This window comes from Chelon labrosus, assembly GCF_963514085.1.
Source record: "Chelon labrosus genome assembly, chromosome: 20".
Classification (NCBI taxonomy): Eukaryota; Metazoa; Chordata; class Actinopteri; order Mugiliformes; family Mugilidae; genus Chelon; species Chelon labrosus.
In genome coordinates this window covers 3,558,901-3,577,406 of record NC_140353.1, presented here as the reverse complement: position 1 = coordinate 3,577,406, position 18,506 = coordinate 3,558,901, and the positions used below count along the sequence as shown (strand labels likewise).

Below are 18,506 nucleotides of genomic sequence, written 5' to 3'. Positions count from 1 at the left end.
TTATTCAAGCATAAAATGCCGTACGTTTACTGGTTAATACTAATGAGATGTGACGATTTTCAGCTTAAGTGTGTGATATTTGAAAGTAAACTTATTTATTTTGGGCTTACGGAGCATTGGTCTAGTAAAACAAGCATGTTTTAACATTATCTTGAGGCAAAATTTAAAAATGAATGAGAATTAATGCAAAAAATAATCAGTAGGTGAATAAATAATGCTGCACAAGGTTCTTTTGCAGCTGTGCGACAAATAGATGCTGCGTTTTACTTGATAAATTTGAATGAGAACATTAATCAAACTAAGAAAAAAAAAAGCAACTAAAAGTATTTGCGGACTCATTTGTCCGCTAATCACTGGGTCGACACGCGATCACAAATATTTTGCTATGTCTCACCAAAATACTGATGTGAAAACATTATCGGATAATGATAGTGATTAAAAATATTATTGCTGATTTATTTCCTCTCGATTAATTCCAAGTAGGTTTAATCTGAATCAGTTAAGTGTGTAATCAAACTCTGTGGTGGCCGAGAGAAGTCAACGTAAGAAAACTCCTTCAAATACTGAAATGCAATAAATTAATTAGGTCAAGAAGTGCACGCAACAACGGAAATGTTTCTAAATGACCCCAGCAAGTGATGAACATGGCCAGTACACACCTGTTTATGACTTTTGGGCGTGTTATTGTTTGCTGCTCACCATTCAATGTTGAACTGAGCTACAAACAAAGCAACTAGACTTAAAAGTTAGTTACGTCTATCTCTACCTGGGGCTGGACTCCTTACCAGCTACAGGTAAGTATCTGGTCCTTAGCAGACACTAGTCAAACGAGTTTCTGATGATCAACACCCATGGATGTTTCTATTTAAACCCCAACTCCTCACCAGCCTTTTAGAAGTGAAGGCTCGGATGAAACATCTTCAAAAAACAAGTCCAGCCCTAGATCTGGAGATGAATTTGTTTACAACAAAATAGTTGTTGTCAAAGCAGCGATCTGTTCAGAGTCCAATATCACATTAGTTGTAAAAGATACTGACAGGAAATAATTAAGGAAAAGCAGTTTATGATTACGGCATTTGTCGAGAGCATAGGTCACGCGGTTTGACCCAATTACGCGGAGAGGTATTTTTTTTTCTTTTTCATCAATAATATTTAAACATTTATTCACTTTTTGGGGTCCCCTGGACACATTCTGTTCTGTTGTCCGTGCTACTTGCTTTGTGTTTTTGTATTTGCAGTGCACATGTCTTGAAATTGACCAGGAGGTTTTCTTAATTTGCATGCGATTCCCCAGCAGTGATGCAATAAATAAATCATGTTTTTGTCATTATTTTTTAATCTCCTGTTGTTTTAATTTGAATACAGTGGCATATAGCTAAATAAAAAACTGTGCACTGTTCCAAAAATACTGTTATGTGATGAATATGAATAATAATACTGATAATAAGTGTTGTTGAAACTCAATCAGACATTTTTACGGTGAATTGGAGGTTTCATAAACTGTAACGGGAGGCAAATAGCATGAAATAAAAATATATAAGACGTGAAATATAATAATATTCATTTTTATTTTGAAAAATTGTCATTGAAATAATTGTAAATAATAAATAAACTGATATACTTTCAGAGCCCTAACTCTACTGTGAGGGTTTCGATATTTCCGACGGCGCCTGAATGCAGCATCGGCGTCCAGCTGAACGGGCGGAGGAAGTGAGGAAACGGGCTGACCTCAGAAAGTCCGGAGCGACTGTGATTCAGGAGGAAATGGGAATTTATTTGGCTTCAAAGGAAAACAGGGAGGCAGCGGAGAGTACAACACAATGGGCCTCTTTCAGTCTTTGGATTACACCTTTTAAATGTGAATATATTGGCTTCATTAATGCTTTGAACATTTGGAAAATAGAACTTTTATTATTGTAGGAACTCTTCAAAATAGCTGCTTTACTTTCTAGTTCATATACATATATATTTATTAATTTCATTACCGGTATGTCCTTTTTCACACGTGCTGCAAAATAATTCATAATTATATTCCCAGTTAATATTAATTTATTATATTTTAATACGTACAAAGCCATTTGATGAATTTAAAGCAGCATTATCGTCACATTTTTGGTCTTTTCTTTTAAATGAATGCCACAATTTTAATATATTTTAGATAAATCTCAGAACTACTGTGCATTCAAGGTACATTTCAGAGCTGCTTTCAAGATCTCCTGCAAGATATGTATATGATTCAACATTTATTTAGCTTTGTATAATAAAAAAACAGGCACATGAAGCACGTTAAAGCATACAAGATCCTGATTTGCAGATAAATCAGACTATATATTTGTTTTATTTTGTTTGCTCCATTTTACTTCATCCCATTTCTACATACTGCTACAAGTCTTATTTTTATTGCATTGTTTTATTCTTGTTTTTTGGATTGCTATTTCAGTAAGGCAACCTTGAAAGGGAACCACAAACATTATTTCATGTTTGAAACAGGATTGTGCCCTAATTATTTGTCATTCATGATCAAATAAAAATTCTCTTAATTTCTCAGTGTTTGTGTTTCCATCTTCGATCCAACCACAGCAAAAATGATAAAATCGGTTTCTTTTTCAAATCTATGGGGACAATTCTTCTACTTTTGCTTTCATTTCTTTTCTCAGAAAGGAAAGAGTGACCACATCAGCACACATTCAAGTGTGGTGGATAGCAAAACATTCATTCTTTATTGACTGGAAAAAGTACAGGGACCAAAGGAAAAATAAAAACAAAAGTGTGCAGTCAAAACGATCCCCCAAAACACCCCATGATTAAAATCCCCCAAAAGCGACTTCATTTCATCAACTGAATACATCTCAAATCACAAGAGTTAATGTGCAGCGAGGAAAGCGCTATGTTATAAGTCATGCCACAAAGCAGAGGAGGAGGAGGGGGGCTGGGGGAGGGGGCATAGAGGGCAGGTAGTAAAGGAAGGAAAGGCCAGCCGTTATAGGGCATCGTGAGTCAAAGCCACAACAACACAAGAAAAGCTTCAGTCTCTCAGATCGCATCAATGTCGATGTCGTCCTCTTCTTTCTCGGGCGTGTCTGGTTTCACGGTCTCCACTTTGAGCTCCCGGGCGGAGGGCGAGTACACCACCTGAGGACGACACAACAACCTTAAATCTCACACTGCCTCCTTGAATAAAAGGCTGAATACATAACGCAGATGAGCTTTGTCTAAAAAGCCACTTTCAGATGAATACGAGCCTGGAAGGTGTTTAATAATACATCCTGCTGCTTTAAATCATTCACAAAGTGGAATATTAAAGCAGTAAATATGTTGCAGGGAAACCAACATCTCCTGTAGGCTCAACCTCATTTTTAATATTGTTTTATGAAGCTCTAATTTAATCATTTACTCGACTAACTGAAAATAATCAGCTCCTGCAGTGGTAAAAACACGCAGCTCAATGTTATTAAAAATCGGTTCGACTGGTTTTTCTGTCTGCGCTATGTTCTTAAAATTAAAATGATGATCCATGGAGGGCTGATGGAGTCTATGGACACGGTCTCAAAAGGGCTGATTAATTTTTTTGGATCTGTGCACACGGGCATCAGTCGGATGATGAAAAGAACTGTAAATAGATATAGAGCAATCAGAAACGTGTGTAATTTGTTAACCGCTGGTTGTTAATGTTTTTCTTCCACTAAAGGCTGTAGTGAAAGGGACGATCAGGATAAGAAGTAGCCGTCTGGGTTACCGTTTCCAAAAGTGAGATTTTCTGCTCGTCCATATTAAAACACACCTCGAGCCTTCAAACACCAGAGTAGTGTGATGTTGCCTCTAAACGGAGCAGAAGTTTATCTGATGTTAACCTGCTCACAAAATGATCGGGAAATTTCAGGCTGGAGTCTCTACGCTGGGAGTTGATTATACTACATGGAAGAATCAAATGTTAGAGTCTGCTATTGTATCCGTCGTCAAAGATACTGAGAGAAATGACTTAAACACAGTTAATTATGCGTCCTTTAAAGTCATTTGTTTAAAAGCCGCATTCATCACATGATTCTTTGCTCTGATTGGAGGAGTATCTGCTTGCTAAAAGATAGTTTTCTCTCTTTATTGGTTGAAAACAGAGTGTAAAAACAAAGCCAAAAGCCAAAGCTAGTAGAGCTCTCCCTGGTGGCTGGCTGCAGTATAGGTCATCAGCTCCAACCCCTCCATGTTAGTGGATGAGACTTGAGCTGAACTAAAAACACTAAAAGTAGACGTTTTTATATTGTTTGTGTGGTTTTAGGTAGTTAACGTAATACCGATGTATGTTCAAGAGTCAATTCTTCTGAGAAGTTTTGCTTTAGTTAATTATTTGACTTTATAAAAACAGGATGTGACATGATGATGATTAACGGTTGCCATTGACGACGGCTCCATGAAGCAGACCAGGAGGAAAAAATAAATGACCAGTCTGTTATCAAACGTCTCTTTGTAACGGAGACTGGTGCGTTCTGATAAGATCCGAGAATAAGAAGTTATGAGTTTTAAAATAAATTACTGAGCATGATTTTTTTTATTTTTTTAAATTTAGACCTTTGTTGAAGAAAAAAAATATTATCTTAACAAACTATACTTTGAGTTTCAGATCTTATAGTTTGCTTCTGATAAACTGTACCTCAACGTTTTCGTCGTCTTCCTCCTCCTCTTCCTCACTGCCCTCGCTCTCCTCCTCTGCCTCCTTCAGCCATTTGACGAAAGGAGCAGCCTTGGCGTGGATCTCTTTGGCAAGTTCCTTGGAGACGTACTTCTTAGAAACCTAGAGGAGAAATACAAAGAAGCAGACAGTTCAGATTAAACATGATCTGAGAAGCAAAGACCGACATGTCTCTGCTGCCAGATTTTTTTGGATTTTTGATCAAACTATGTCCAGCATGTCTTTCTTCATTTTATTTTTCTTTGCCCGTAGTTAAAGACACGTCAGACAGCGTTTTAACTTCAGGTGTCATTCAGTACCTTCTCTGCCCAGGCAAAAATGACGTCCTCCTCCAGCAGGTCAGCGTCGTACAGATCTTTGAGGATGAGGGGAACGCGTTGCAGCAGCTGAACCTGATGCAGTTTCACGACGCACTCGAAGCCTCCCAAAAGATACTTCTGGGCCTTCTTGTTGTTGTGGCAGAACTGAGGGGGGACAATAATCGTGAAATGTCAGGAAGAGAGTTTTCATCCGACTTAAAGTTTGAGAAGACAAAAAAACAAGTAGATATCGTTCAGGAGCTTTCACGACGACTTACTCGCAGGAAGTGGCGTTTGTACTTCTTGATCTGGTCACGGATGTTCTCGTTGAAGAGCAGCTCGCTCAGGATGAGGGGGCCCATGGCCTTCACATCCAGGCGCTCTGCCTCCGCCAAGATCTCCTTATCAGCCCCGTCGATGGTTCCACTCTCCTTCTTATGCTGGAGAAGAAAGAAATATTTAAAGAGTGGGATCACAAATGAAGAGAAGTACACAAAATGTTGAGATGAGATGAAAGCACCGTTTCTTACTCATCTAAAAGAGCAAGTCATTACATGAACAGTTAAAAAAGGTAAAAAGATTTTCCTCAAGAGCCCAGAGAACAACGAATGAAGATGAAGCAACACGACGGATGCTGTGAATTAAGTTCAACCAGGAATCAACAGTCGTGGCATCCTTACTTTCACAAAGTTGTAGAACAGGTTGACCCTCTCCTCCAGGGGTTTCTCTAGGTCCTCACTGAGTGTGAGGTTCTTGGCGTGGTCACTGATCTCCTCCATCCGCCGCCTCTGCGCCTCCTCCGTCGTCTCCTCCGCCCAGTCCTCGTCGTCGTCGTCTCTGTTCTGAACACGGGGGGTGGGGGTGCAGAAGTTTAAAAACACGACATTAAATGGATCAATCAAAATCAGTTACAAGTAGATGTTGGACTTTAAAACCTCTATTATGTTCCACACATTCAAAAACAAGCTTAAGGGGAAACGGGATTGACAACACCTGTATGTGTTCAGGTATTTCCAATATCACCATAACTCGTTCCGTAGCAGCAGTGTTAGACTCAACTACAGGTTTATAAAAGGAGAACACCTGAGCAAACAGGATGTCACTATGTCAACTTAACTCAGTAAAGCAGAAAAAAAAATAATGACCTTTTGAAACTTTGCTCCAGTGTCAGACGGCGGATTCAGACTTTGTGTACTCACAGCTTAAACAAAGATTGGCCCTCAGCTAACAAGGTCATTGAACTCAGCAGGAACAAGTTAGGACAGAGGGTAAAATGACCTTCCACCGTTATTCAGCTGGAAGAAATGAAGGAAGGCGCTATACTAGACTCTGGTGGGTAAAAAAAAAAAAAAAAAAGACGAGAACAGCGAACGCACCACAGCCTCAGGAGCATCAATGTCATTGTTTCCAGCCTCGCCGCTGCCAGAGCCGTTCTCCTTGTCCTTCTTGCGGTTCTTCTTCTCCTTCTCTTTTTTTGCAGATGCAGATCCACTATCGTTGCTCTCTGTCATTGGCAAAGCAGATCAGTCGTTTTTAAATAATCTCTCTTGGATTTATGTCAACAAGCTCCTTTAAAGGGTCTTTTCACAGTGAAGACAAAACTCTCACCTGGTGGGTTTTTGAGGATGAACGTGCAGAGTTTGTGTCTGGTGTCAAGCATGCCGCGGTATCCACAGGCCTTACAGGAAGTGCCGATGGTTTGTTTCTTGGGATTGACATGCTGTGAGGAGGACAAAGAAATAAATTTGTACACGCTATCCCGTCGACTAAAGACGTAAGCTTGTCAGGACGTGACCGACAGAGGCCGGAATATTTACCAGATCAGTTTCAGGGTTGTCACACTCGGCACACAGCACAAATTTTCGGATGAACCCATCAAGCATGTCTTGCAACTTGTTCGCCTCGTGAGACCCGTTGACGATGTAACGATCGTTTTTGGAATCAAACTGGGTCTGAGCGCCGAGTTCACAACCAAAAAACTTGGTCGGGTCTGAGGAGGAGAGCAGAGACGTCACACGTATGAATTTGATGTGGTCTGAATTCATGGAAATGTTTTCTTTGCATTTAACATGACCAACATTAAAGACTTTGTCCCGTACAGTCAGCTTCATCTAGCCATGAAGTCCTTTATCTATATAACTATTTAAATGAGTGACATTGTGATACAGAAACTTAAATGTAGGACCTGAACACCTCAGTTCAGTGTAGTCAAATCCCTGAGGTCATTTATTTTGAATAATATCTAAATAAATTCTGCCGTTTGGTTGGTATCTGGATGTGGATTTACATTTCCACAGACCAAGGTTCAGTCTAAAACTAGTCACGTTGTGGGAATGTGACACATGGCATTCACTCACATGTTGGAGGCCTGTTCAGAGCCTTTGCAACATCAACCATGTTGACAATGACCGTCTTGATTCCATTCCCTTTGCCTTCCACCTGGATTGAAGACACAATTCAGACCGTGAACACCCACAACCAACTGAATTTCTGCACATTTCAAACAATCCCCCGCGTCATCGAGCCGTCACCTTGGCAATCAGACGGGGCATCTTGTAGCGATAGAACTGGTCTGACACGCTGCGGTTGACGTTGACAGACATTTTGGCTGGATGTTAGCACTATCAGTAAGATAAAAGGATCTTGGTTGGGGATTTTTCGGGATCTTCTGTCTGGAAAAGAGGGGATGACATAAACGACTGCAAGCGTGCTCGGTCTCTGACATGAAAAACGTTGTGCCGCTGTGGCCGCAAGCTCCTTGCTTGAAGGCTAGATTTCCACCACACAGGTTCCAACGGCTGCGCAACAGCTCTGAAAGAGGAGAGGGACAAACAGCGATCAATATTTAATAAAGAAAACCAACCGAGGTCTGGACTGAACAGAGAATATTATAACTAAAAGATGTGCTGAGTGTGTCGCTATGCAGCCATGTTACACTCTGTGCCACTGTTTAATAAATATACTGGAAATACCTGCCTAATTTATCATCATGTTTTCAATGCACATACAGTCAGTTGCCAATTAGGTCAGTCAGTTGCCCTTAGGTAAACAAATGTGATCTTGTATAACAGTCCTGCACTAAATGTTTTGATGTTGAAACAGGTGGTAACTTCAACTCGGATCATTTTGGAGGGTGTAGTTTACGGCGCCGTTAAACTGGATTGAATTTAAAGTGTTTCTAATTTAACTAAAGTGGGGCTGTCAAATAACAGGAACAAGAGCCAATAGTACTACACACTCCACAATGAAAACAAAAAGTTGAATCAACAGTTCTTCTATTGTAAACTAATGCTGAACCGAAGAATTAGTGCAGAACTGTTAGATTAGAACATCATTCTGGTCTGAGCTTCTATTTTAGTTCAAACTACAACCTGTTGACGTTCAGGAGTCCTGAAAAATTGTTGGGAAATAATTAGCTGTATCCCCGACTATGATTTATTCCGTAATTAAAGTGGTTCATATTTTTCAGTTGCTCACAGGCCACAGGAACATAATAAAATGGATTCCTGTGGTGTATGATGACAGCTGAATGAATGCAACTATGCAGACAAGACGGTTATGGCACAGAACCAAGCCAGAAGGAAAAGCCACCCTCGAAGACGGCCGAGAGTTTCGGCAGAATTTCTTAATAATACACGTTAAACTAAACAGGTTCCATGAGAGATTCCTGTAACGCCAGACGGCTTTACAAACACGGTACGACTGTGTTAAACACTGCTACGTCCGTGTGATGCTACAGTAAGCGAGAGAAACAAAATCCATTCGCTAAACCGAATGCTTCCCCACCTTTTGTGACCATACACACACAAAAATGTCTTTGTGAAAGCCTATTGTCTTACATGAGGGCCTCTAGCTTTAGTCATACAAGGCCTGCTCTTTTTAATAGGTCACAAACAGGAGGCCTAGCAGCTGCCAAAGCATACTCTCCCCCTCTGCTGATGCCTTTAAAAACCCCCAATACTACCCAGTCTGTGGTGATTATTGTTTCCAATTAGACGTGAGATGACTCGCAGCTGATCTGTCAGTGACACACTGGTGTATGGTGTCCAGGTGTTTAGCAGAGCAGAGGTCCGAGACCATTTCAGGTGGAGGCTAGCTCAACTAGCTTAGCAGGCAGCTTGGTGCAGAGTGCGTCATACAGTCACTGCACACGAGTGACGGGACTGGGAGACGCCATTTTGATACAGTGGCACAGAAAACATGTCATATGGCTCAATAACGCTGACTACCGCTTTATTGGCGTTAATAAAAACCCACCCCCGCACACCGCACAGCTCGTAAAATGTCACGGATGCGTTGTAAATCCTCTGTCCACGACTTACCGTTTTCGCAAAACAAAGACATAAACACAACGCTGATCGTCCAAGAGCCGCAGTGAACGGTGGTCGATGGCTGTTGCTGGTGTTGTATTGATTGCAGCAGGGGTTCTTTACGGGTTTGTGGCTCTCAAAGACGCACAGTCAAACACCCTAAAGCGTCCAAACAGTGCCGGTGCCACGCTCGGAGAAAACAGGAGGCTTTCTGGAACGTCCTCTGGGTTCTGAGGGGGGGTCCTTTGGGAGAAGAAGCGCATTTATTTATTTTTTTTATAATCCACACAAACTGCGGCAACCATAGTAAGGTGTGACAGCCGTTGGCGGTCACTGGGTGGTCACGTACAACACAACTGTCACAATAATCAACAGCCCCCAAACGTTCCGTTATGTCAGTTAGCATTAGCTTAGTGGAAAAAAACCGTAGCAGCTAACAAGCTAAAGTTAGCATTACATGCGTTTCATAACTACATGTTTCATAAAATATGACAAATCATATGAAATTCATGGTTATTAAAATATGTTTACCCACAAATGGCTACTATTAAATTCACACAGTGTTAAGTCGCGTCCGTTGGAAAAAACAGCCGCTTTAAAAAGACAGAAAAAAAAAAAAAAAAACGCTGGTGCTGCAGGAAATAGTCGGAGCCCAGATGCTAACGCGAAGCCAACTGACGTCCCACGGCTAGAGCAGCTAGTAGCCGAGCGCAGTCGACGCGCTAAGGTTGAAGATCATTTGATAAAGCGGAGTCTTTAAGGCTGGATCGGCGACAACAATTCACCGGCGGGATTACGACTATCGATCTGCAGTCCACGTCGGCGTGAGCCGGGGAGAAAATGTGATGAAAATATTTCACACCTACCTCTCGAATGTTCTGCGAAACGCTGCTACTCACGTCGCTTTTACTGACGAGTGTCAAGCGCTCGGATGTAGCGACGTTAGCTACGTCCGTTGGTGGCTTCTTTTTAAATTAAAAGTAGGCTAAAGTCGTGCTTGATGAGCACGTAAACATACTACTCTAAATAGCTGAAATACGGGACATATATTGTTTGTTTCAGAACCACGATATAATGATGATGATGTGATGTTGCTTTCAAATCAGATTACTACGGTTCGTGGATTATCCCCCCCATCAATTCACGCATGATTAAAATTATATATTTTATTTTGAAAGGATAAAAGGAAGTGCTCTATGTAGCTTGACGCCAGCTCTAGTATTCTGCTTTCCCATTGGTTGACGTCTTGACGCTGTGCGTGCGTAGGCGCTTCCTCAACTTGACTAGCAGCAGACAGCAAAATAGAAGATGGTGAGTATGAAATGGCGAAAAGGCCGCGATTTCCCACATTTACAGGTCGCGTTTCGAACATTTAACGTTTTACTGGACCAGTAGTCGACGCGAGGACGGCGGCGTCGTGGTTGTTGCGCGTCGAACAGGTTTCATTTTCAGGGTGTTTTGCAGTCTTGCTCCATTCCGAGATGGATCAACGATCACATGACAGCTGAGCACTTTAGTGCCCAAAAAATGAACTCCAACAAGCAGCCACCCCTAAAGTCATTATTTTAATCAGCACGATGCTCTTTAAGTTTGATCAACCATTCTTTTTTTTGTCTGTTTATGTGATATCGCGAGGTTTTGTACTTTTTTTTACCCTGTTTGGGAAGCAGTTAGCTAGCAGAGCTAACAAGCTAACAGCTACATTATCTTGTGAGACACTTAACTGTGAAGCAACAGGGATGTTTATCAGTTATTAACCTGCAGCCAACTAGTTAAACAGACAGATTTTACTTTAGGATTGCAGCTACACATTCATTCATTCATTATTTTTTTGTTTGTTTGTAGTTTCCTGGTTGTTTAGAGCAATAAAAGTGCAGTTTATTTGGCTGATTACACCAATCACTTTAATTTGCTTCCCCACATGATTTTGCATTTGCTCACACGTATATTTTGCTTCATCGTTATCACTAACCATCCACCATTAACAGTTTGATCCAGCCACATTGTCACCGTTTCTCGTTTGTTTGTGAATGTTTAATACCTGTCTACTTAATCCATCCACTTTTTAATTTCTAATTTCAGTTTTTCCCCCTCTTGTCCCAACTCTTATTTTTTTTTACCCCAATCTTTGATCATGCCTCGTTTCGTTCTCTCCACGCACATCCCGCCTTCCTCCCTATCTCACCCCTCTCCCCACCCCTCTTTGCCTGTCTCCAATCAACCAGGCTGGTCACCGGGTAAGTGTTCTCGCTTCTGTGCCCGATCCCTGTTTTCTGATCGCTCTTTTCTGCTTTGCACATTAACGTGGGATTGAGTTAACGCAGCCGCAGAGCTCTGCTCTTTCTGCATCCTTTTGCGCAACACTCTGCAGCTGCATCTGCTCATGACTGTTGTCCTAAGACGACAAATACTGATCCTCATAGACCTGAAATCAGCTGGGAATGAGACAGGGCAGGATACCTAAAGCTTCAAGAATCGGTATAGAAGTCTGTTATGACTCGGACACACTTTAAAATCATAAATCTTATTAGTAGAGAAAATAATTTTGATTTAGTGTGAAGTTATAACAGACTATCACAGTCAGTACTTACAGCATCTCTTTGCTGTTTGGTGGAGTTATAACACGAGTTTCATGCTTGGTTTGTCATGACTTCTTAGGTCTTGTGAAAACATAATTATCTCTCTCATCCGTCATTAAGTGTCTGAAATTCCAGCTGTGTTGAATGAATCCATATTTTTAATAATAAGCAAGATTAGTAACGTCCACAATGCAGTTTGAATTCAGACACTTGAAACACTGCTTATCTGCAAGTTGGAGCTTTTTGAATTAAACTGTACTAAGTAAATCTGGAGTGACTTATTTTGTAGACGTAATAACATAAAACTGAAAAAGAGACAAAACAGTTTAACAATAACTAACTGAGGAGTGCAGTGGTTATGGTGTTTAGTTTAGTCTCTGCTGCAGGATCGACCAGCGGCGTCCTGCAGGGCTCTATCCTCGGCCCACTTCCTCATCCTTTGTTCAGATGCTGAAACACAGAGTAATACAGTATCTCTCAGGGCTCCTCTCTGGGTCATTAATCCGTCTGTGTCTGTGCGATGTGCTATCAGTTGGTCCTGGTGTTAGGTGACCTGCACATCCCCCACCGGTGCAACACGCTGCCAGCCAAGTTCAAGAAGCTGCTGGTCCCGGGGAAGATCCAGCACATTCTCTGCACGGGCAACCTCTGCACCAAGGAGAGCTATGACTACCTGAAAACCCTCGCCGGGGACGTCCACATAGTCCGAGGGGATTTCGATGAGGTCTGTTTGTGTCTGTTACATCCCATAATATAATGAAAAAACATTAAATGCAATGCTGAGGCATAACATGACACAGGTTTCCTTCTTTTAAGTTCACAAAATTTTAATTTGCAGAATTCTAAGGTGCAGACAGGACCAAAAAAGGCTAGAATTTATGTGGCTGAATATTTAATTAGAAGGAGGAAGGAAATGGATCTCTTGCTGACACTAAAGACTAATTGCTGTGTAATTAAATCGTAATAGCTCCCCTTTTTGCGGAATGAGCTTTGCCTGCCCTGTTCATTATTATTAATAATGGTGACGTTAGTAGATGTGGGAGTGAATTATTTCAAAAACTAGAGGTGCCGAATTAAAAAAACAAACAAACAAACAAACAACCATTGCGTGTCCCTCAGAACCTGAACTACCCGGAGCAGAAGGTGGTCACAGTGGGCCAGTTTAAGATCGGCCTCATCCACGGCCACCAGGTGATCCCCTGGGGCGACATGGCCAGCCTGGCGCTGCTCCAGAGACAGCTAGATGTCGACATCCTCATCTCCGGGCACACACACAAGTTTGAGGCGTTCGAGAATGAAAACAAGTTCTACATCAACCCTGGTTCCGCCACTGGAGCATACAGCGCACTGGAAAGGTAGGAGAACGTACGGTTTAGTGCCGCTTATAAGTATTTGTACATTTTTTGCATAAAAATTACTCAAAACGTCAGTGGATTTCCTAGCAGTAGACAAAGAGAGCCCAAATCGAATTTATTAAATAAACATATTATACTTTTGGATTGATTTGTTCAGGAAAATGAGCCAATATTGCATAAATGTGAGGTGCAAAATGTCACAAAACCATCTCTAAATTGTTTGAAATTCGCAAATCTGTTCTGACATCCCGTCCGTGAAACATAGGGGTGCTAATGTCATAGCTTGGGGCTGTTTTGCTGCATCTGGACCAGGATGCCTTGTCATCATTGATGAGCCAATGAATTCTGAAAGAAAATGTCAGGACATCTGTCCATGAGCTGAATCTGAAGAGAAACTGGGTCATGTAGCAAGACAACGAGCCCAAGAACAACAAGAACGGTTAAAGAAGAACAAGATGCACGTTTGGGAAGTCAAGCCAAGTCAAAGTCCTGACCTTAATCCAATAGAAATGTTGTGGAAGGACCTGAAGCAAGCAGTTCATGTGAGGAAACCCAACAACATCTCAGAACTGAAGTGGTTCTGTTCTGAAGAATGGGCTAAAATTCCTCCAAGCTGCTGCAAACAGTCACCGGAAATGTTTAGTTGCTGTTATTTTTGCACAAGGAGGTCACAGCAGCTACTGAAAACAAGGGTTCACTGACTTTTACATGTCACTGATATGCAATATTGGCAAATTTTCCTGCTTCATTAATTTGATTGCGTAGTCTTTGTGAAAATCCCTTTTATTATAAAAGCTGTATTATCTCCTTACAGATAGTTTTGGATTCACTCAAGGGTTAAGATGTCTGACTGCTCATAGCAATGAATTATGACAGATAGATGTTTAAGTTTGCGCTCACCGTGAATCTTTTTAGCCTCAAACCTAAAACACATCTGTCTCTTCTCCTCACAGCAACATCATCCCCTCTTTTGTATTAATGGACATCCAGGCGTCTACGGTGGTGACGTACGTTTATCAGCTGATCGGCGACGACGTCAAGGTGGAGAGAATCGAGTACAAGAAATCCTAAAGGAGGAGGAAGAAGAAGAGGAGGAGGAGGAGGAGGAGGAGGAGAAGAGAAGGGTTAACAAGGCTCAGTGTATCGTTTCATTCCTGTCCACCAGGGGGCAGCAGCTCCCTCAGAGTGTAACAAAGCGTTCAGTAACTCTAAAACCACCCGTGTATTATATTGTTTATATGTCATCAGCAGTTGCTTATATCCGAGCTGTCATGTGTTAACTGTAGAAAACGCAATAATGTCACGTTTTGCTATCGAAACAAATATTTTGGTGCCATTGTCTTTTTCTTTGTCTTTATTATTTTTTTTTTTTTAAACTTTTTTTCCCCTCATCATGTCCTGCACATTCAACAGGACTTTGATCTCCTGTAGTAGTCGGCATTCTTCCATTCATTTGTTCCCCACATTAAAGATATGATTTCACTCCATCTGCTTCTGTGTCCTGAGTTGTATTGACGGTAAAGTGAACGCATTTACTGGAAGCTGACGAAAACCACAGCGGCTGATAGCACTGGGACTGTCGTGGCGGAGGCTAAACGGTTCATGAGATAATACTTCCTTATTTTTGCATGCTTGAAAAAAAAAAAAATCCCCGGATTAGCTTCCACCTCATTGCAGACTGAACACTGAACTACAACACTAGTGGATTAAGCAGGACCATAGTTACCACAAAGGTGTTTTTTATTAATTTCTTGCAACTTTTGGGACTTCACATACAGGAAATATAACATTTTTTAATGTCTCTATGGTTGAACACCTTATGATAATTCATTGTTCTGCTGGGAAACTTTTGGACCTGGCATTCATTCTTGTGGATGTTACTTAGACATGTAGCACCCACCTAGACCAGACCAGGCACCCCCCCGCCCCATAGCAATGACTACAGACCTACACAATATTAGGTAGGTGGTCATAATGTTATGCCTGATTTGGAGCATCAAATATGCTGGAAATAGAAGATTTTCTCCCCAACTTTCTCACCAACCCTGAATAGCTAGAGTAGAAGAAGACGACCAAGATGTCTCCACATCTCCAACTTTTCTGTCCACATGGATTCCAGCTTGGTTCATCTTCTCAGCTGGTTTTTGTGAGAATACTAGAGTCCATTAATGTGACACAGTAATGAGAAATACACCAGGTTTAAATGAACCTGGAATTATCCCTTAAGACTGGTGATGTTTACCTGGTTTCCCTGTTTGTGATGTTTGGAAGGAACGATTTTCCTGAACGCCTTGTGGCACCACTTATCTTCTCCTTGTGTTTTAATCTGGAAGAAACATCCGATTGTATTCTTTTTATTTGCCGTTTCTCTCTCTCGCTCTCGGCCGACGCTACAGCAGTCACACCGAGGTCGTCTCTGTCGGGGCTGTAACCTACAACCACGATAAACACGGTGTTTAAACTTTCATCCCTGTGACAGAGACACCGTTAAACACATAAAACAGGGTCAGGTTAAAAGGATTATCCCTCAAAGTGTGTCGAAAAGATATGAGAACAATAAAAAAAACATTAAAAGAAGAAACAGAAGCACAGAACTGAACGAATTAAACTGTATTAGCTCACCAGCTCCTGTACACCTGTGAAGAACATTCATGTAGTGTTGTGTGATGAGGTTGCGGACGTGTGCAGGGCTGTAGGAAGCTGCGATGGTGTACAGATACTGCTTCTGTGCCGGAGTCAGTGCTGTGTGCTGAGGGACACAATTTTAAACCTAAAGTGTGACTTAACTTGTTTCTAGATTTCCTATTGTATGATTGAGATGAGTGCAAACCTCTTAAAGAGAATGAGCATTCTTTAGAAAGTCCCATGACATGAGGATTTACCTTCAGAAACGGGCCTGCAGTCATGCTTTTGGGGATTTGTATGAGTTGTGGATCTCTTCTTGCAGCCGACGGTCTGTTGAGATTCACGCCGACGTCATTCAATCCGGCTGCACAGAAAATATATGCAACCGATTGGCAGAGTTTACTGAGAGACAGGATATCAGTGACCCAGAGGGACAAGACAGAATAAATCTACTGTATGGTGAGACACAGACTGACCACAGTGGTGGACAATACCACAAAGAAACAAAAAATGACCATCAAGGGGTATTAAAGATACGCAATGAGATACAAAACAACCATAAAGACGTTCAGAATCTCCACAAAGAGACACATAAAGACCACATTGTTGGCATATATACTAAAGAGAAGCAAAACAAAATTACCAGTTTCAAAATGACCATAAATCAACCACAAAGAGACACAAAAAATGGCCGTTGAGTGAGAAAACAACAACAAAGAGACACAAGATGACCACAAGGAGATTCAAAATGACCACAAAGAGACAAAAAAATCGCCACAAAGAAACAAAAAATGTCAGCATATGTTCAAATCAACCATAAAGAGACACAGAATGACCCTAAAAAGACTTGAAATTGCCACAAAGAGACACAAAATCACTACAAAGAGGCACAAAACAACAAGAAGGAGATTCAAAATGACCACAAAAGGACGAATAACATTCACAGACACAAAATGACAACGAGGAGAAACAACAACGTGTTAGTATTTTGTGTTAAATTCAAGACTGCAACTGTCCAAGGTGCTTCAGATCAACTGCATGTTGTCTTATCTGACAATTATTTTGTACCTCCTCAAAGAAACAATGTGACGATCAAATCCCTTAAAGTTTAGAAGTCATCTAGTTATTTAATCTCTTCTTTCAGGTCGCATCGGTCAGAGTCCATGGTTTATTGATTGGGACACGAGTTCCAGATCCAGAGGTTTGTAGCTGAACTGTCAAACCAAAGAGCTGCTAATTAGAAAGCAGTGGTAACAGCGAGTGAGCGTTGTCTCTTCCTGTAACGTGACCCGGATCAGGTTCAGGTGTGAGATTTCACCTGGTTTCCATTGATCTCCTCACGCTGCCCCCAAAAAAAACCCCCAAAACCACGGCCCTCCGGTTTCAAAGCAGACAGGACACGAGACATGTTTAGTTTATTTAACAAGCAGACAGTGCTTGCACATCTGAAATCTGACCCAATGAATGACAAGTTCACATGAATAAAAACCAGAGTCCTCATTTGGGCTATATATATATACAGTGTATATATATATATATATATATATATTTGCACAAACCTGTTTTTGACTGATTCATCCCAACACCCCTGCAACAGAGGAAGAAGAGGCATCTCAGTAACATTAATCAGAGCAGGATATTTAACTTGGCATGCACTAAAACTATTATCATTTTACCTTGGCAAAGCCTCATCGTAAAGCCTGTGGAGCCGGGGATTTTCTGCAAAGGTCACTTGCTTTTTCATTGTCCGAAGACTAAAAGGAACAAGGAATCCTCTGCACACTCAGCCAGTTTATCTGCCGTTTAAAAGCATGTGCATCCACGCTGAGGTCTGTCCAGATGCTCGAAGGAAAGAGGCGGTCTGATCTTCCACAGCACCTCAGAGGCCTGTGGGTGTGTCCTTTCCCCTACAAGGAAAATAAGAATCTTTAAAGTCACACTTTGTTTTTGACTTTGCGTGTTTTCTGTTGCAGTCCAGGTGAACTGAAGGCGTTGATCTGACCTGAATATCTGAATATTTGAATATCTTTGCCTCCTGGGTAAATTCCCTTAATGAAAGACTGAGTTAAACATTTAGGTTAGTGTGAAAGACCGAAAACCAAAACTCATATGAGCCTCTGATTGCTCAGATGTGAAACTGTACTCACAGGTTTCAGTTTTAAACATTAATTATTAAACCCTAATAATGCAGAACTCAAAGTAAAGGCTGGGAGGATTTTCAGATTATTATTTATAATTTATCATTTCCAATAAATGAAACACACACAAATGACCAAACAATGTCTGAAAACAGTTTTATGTGTTTTAGTTTTTGTGCTACAACTAAATGATGAACCATGCTCGCGTAAAATCTTTCACAAAAACAAAATAGACACCTTGAGGAATTCAGAAATCGTATGCTGGGTTATTATTTTTTGAACTGATGATCGCAAGAGAGATTTACAAAAATGGACTCAGCATAACTGAATTCAACCGACATGATCTTTTAAATAAACTGTTACATGAAGTTAATCTTTGCAGGTTTGGTCTGGAGTTAAAAAATAGACTTTGCTCGAGGGGTTTTGTTTGTTGGGTACTTTCATTTGATTGCTTTCCTCTTTTATTTCGAAATGACTCAGCTCCTTGTGGCACATGTGAAACTGGTTGGCAGACAG

At 41.1% G+C, this 18,506-nt stretch overlaps 3 protein-coding genes across 4 annotated transcripts; 1 reads left to right on the top strand and 2 right to left on the bottom strand.

Moving 5' to 3' along the window:
• Window positions 1–2,692: 2,692 nt before the first annotated feature.
• Window positions 2,693–10,245, bottom strand: eif5 (eukaryotic translation initiation factor 5). 2 transcript variants are annotated; one of them, XM_084569350.1, is made up of 12 exons: window positions 10,160–10,245; window positions 9,306–9,536; window positions 7,515–7,794; window positions 7,341–7,422; window positions 6,801–6,973; window positions 6,592–6,703; window positions 6,360–6,487; window positions 5,664–5,825; window positions 5,262–5,423; window positions 4,984–5,148; window positions 4,646–4,786; window positions 2,693–3,132 (listed from the first exon to the last, which is right to left on the bottom strand). In XM_084569350.1, the coding sequence occupies exons 3-12, from the start codon at window positions 7,584–7,586 to the stop codon at window positions 3,034–3,036; spliced, it is 1,296 nt and encodes a 431-aa protein (XP_084425476.1). In that variant the 5' UTR covers window positions 7,587–7,794; window positions 9,306–9,536; window positions 10,160–10,245; the 3' UTR covers window positions 2,693–3,033. The 2 variants fall into 2 exon arrangements, with proteins under 2 accessions (XP_084425476.1, XP_084425477.1); XM_084569351.1 differs by lacking the exon at window positions 10,160–10,245 and adding an exon at window positions 9,829–9,940.
• Window positions 10,246–10,610: 365 nt separating this feature from the next.
• vps29 (VPS29 retromer complex component) lies at window positions 10,611–14,714 on the top strand. Its single transcript, XM_084569205.1, is given in 5 exon segments — window positions 10,611–11,516; window positions 11,518–11,530; window positions 12,405–12,596; window positions 12,992–13,227; window positions 14,181–14,714. Coding segments are annotated over 5 exon segments (648 nt in total). The 5' UTR covers window positions 10,611–11,427; the 3' UTR covers window positions 14,299–14,714.
• A 129-nt stretch (window positions 14,715–14,843) lies between these two features.
• Window positions 14,844–18,119, bottom strand: LOC311505570 (protein FAM216A-like). Its single transcript, XM_084569206.1, has 5 exons — window positions 17,529–18,119; window positions 17,412–17,440; window positions 16,110–16,216; window positions 15,850–15,976; window positions 14,844–15,659 (listed from the first exon to the last, which is right to left on the bottom strand). The coding sequence occupies exons 1-5, from the start codon at window positions 17,594–17,596 to the stop codon at window positions 15,466–15,468; spliced, it is 525 nt and encodes a 174-aa protein (XP_084425332.1). The 5' UTR covers window positions 17,597–18,119; the 3' UTR covers window positions 14,844–15,465.
• Between the last annotated feature and the right edge of the window lie 387 nt (window positions 18,120–18,506).

What these genes read in the sequence shown, in the direction of transcription:
- eif5 (XM_084569350.1), bottom strand. Translation starts at nt 7,586, where the DNA reads ATGTCTGTCAACGTCAACCGCAGCGTGTCAGACCAGTTCTATCGCTAC. An exon ending in TCTGAACAGGCCTCCAACAT is followed by an intron (nt 6,974 to 7,340) that starts GTGAGTGAATGC and finishes TCTCCTCCTCAG; the next exon opens with ACCCGACCAAGTTTTTTGGT. An exon ending in AAGACGACGAAAACGTTGAG is followed by an intron (nt 3,133 to 4,645) that starts GTACAGTTTATC and finishes TGTCGTCCTCAG; the next exon opens with GTGGTGTACTCGCCCTCCGC.
- LOC311505570 (XM_084569206.1), bottom strand. Translation starts at nt 17,596, where the DNA reads ATGAAAAAGCAAGTGACCTTTGCAGAAAATCCCCGGCTCCACAGGCTT. An exon ending in GATGAATCAGTCAAAAACAG is followed by an intron (nt 16,217 to 17,411) that starts GTTTGTGCAAAT and finishes TTTTCTGTGCAG; the next exon opens with CCGGATTGAATGACGTCGGC. An exon ending in CTGCAGGCCCGTTTCTGAAG is followed by an intron (nt 15,977 to 16,109) that starts GTAAATCCTCAT and finishes TGTGTCCCTCAG; the next exon opens with CACACAGCACTGACTCCGGC.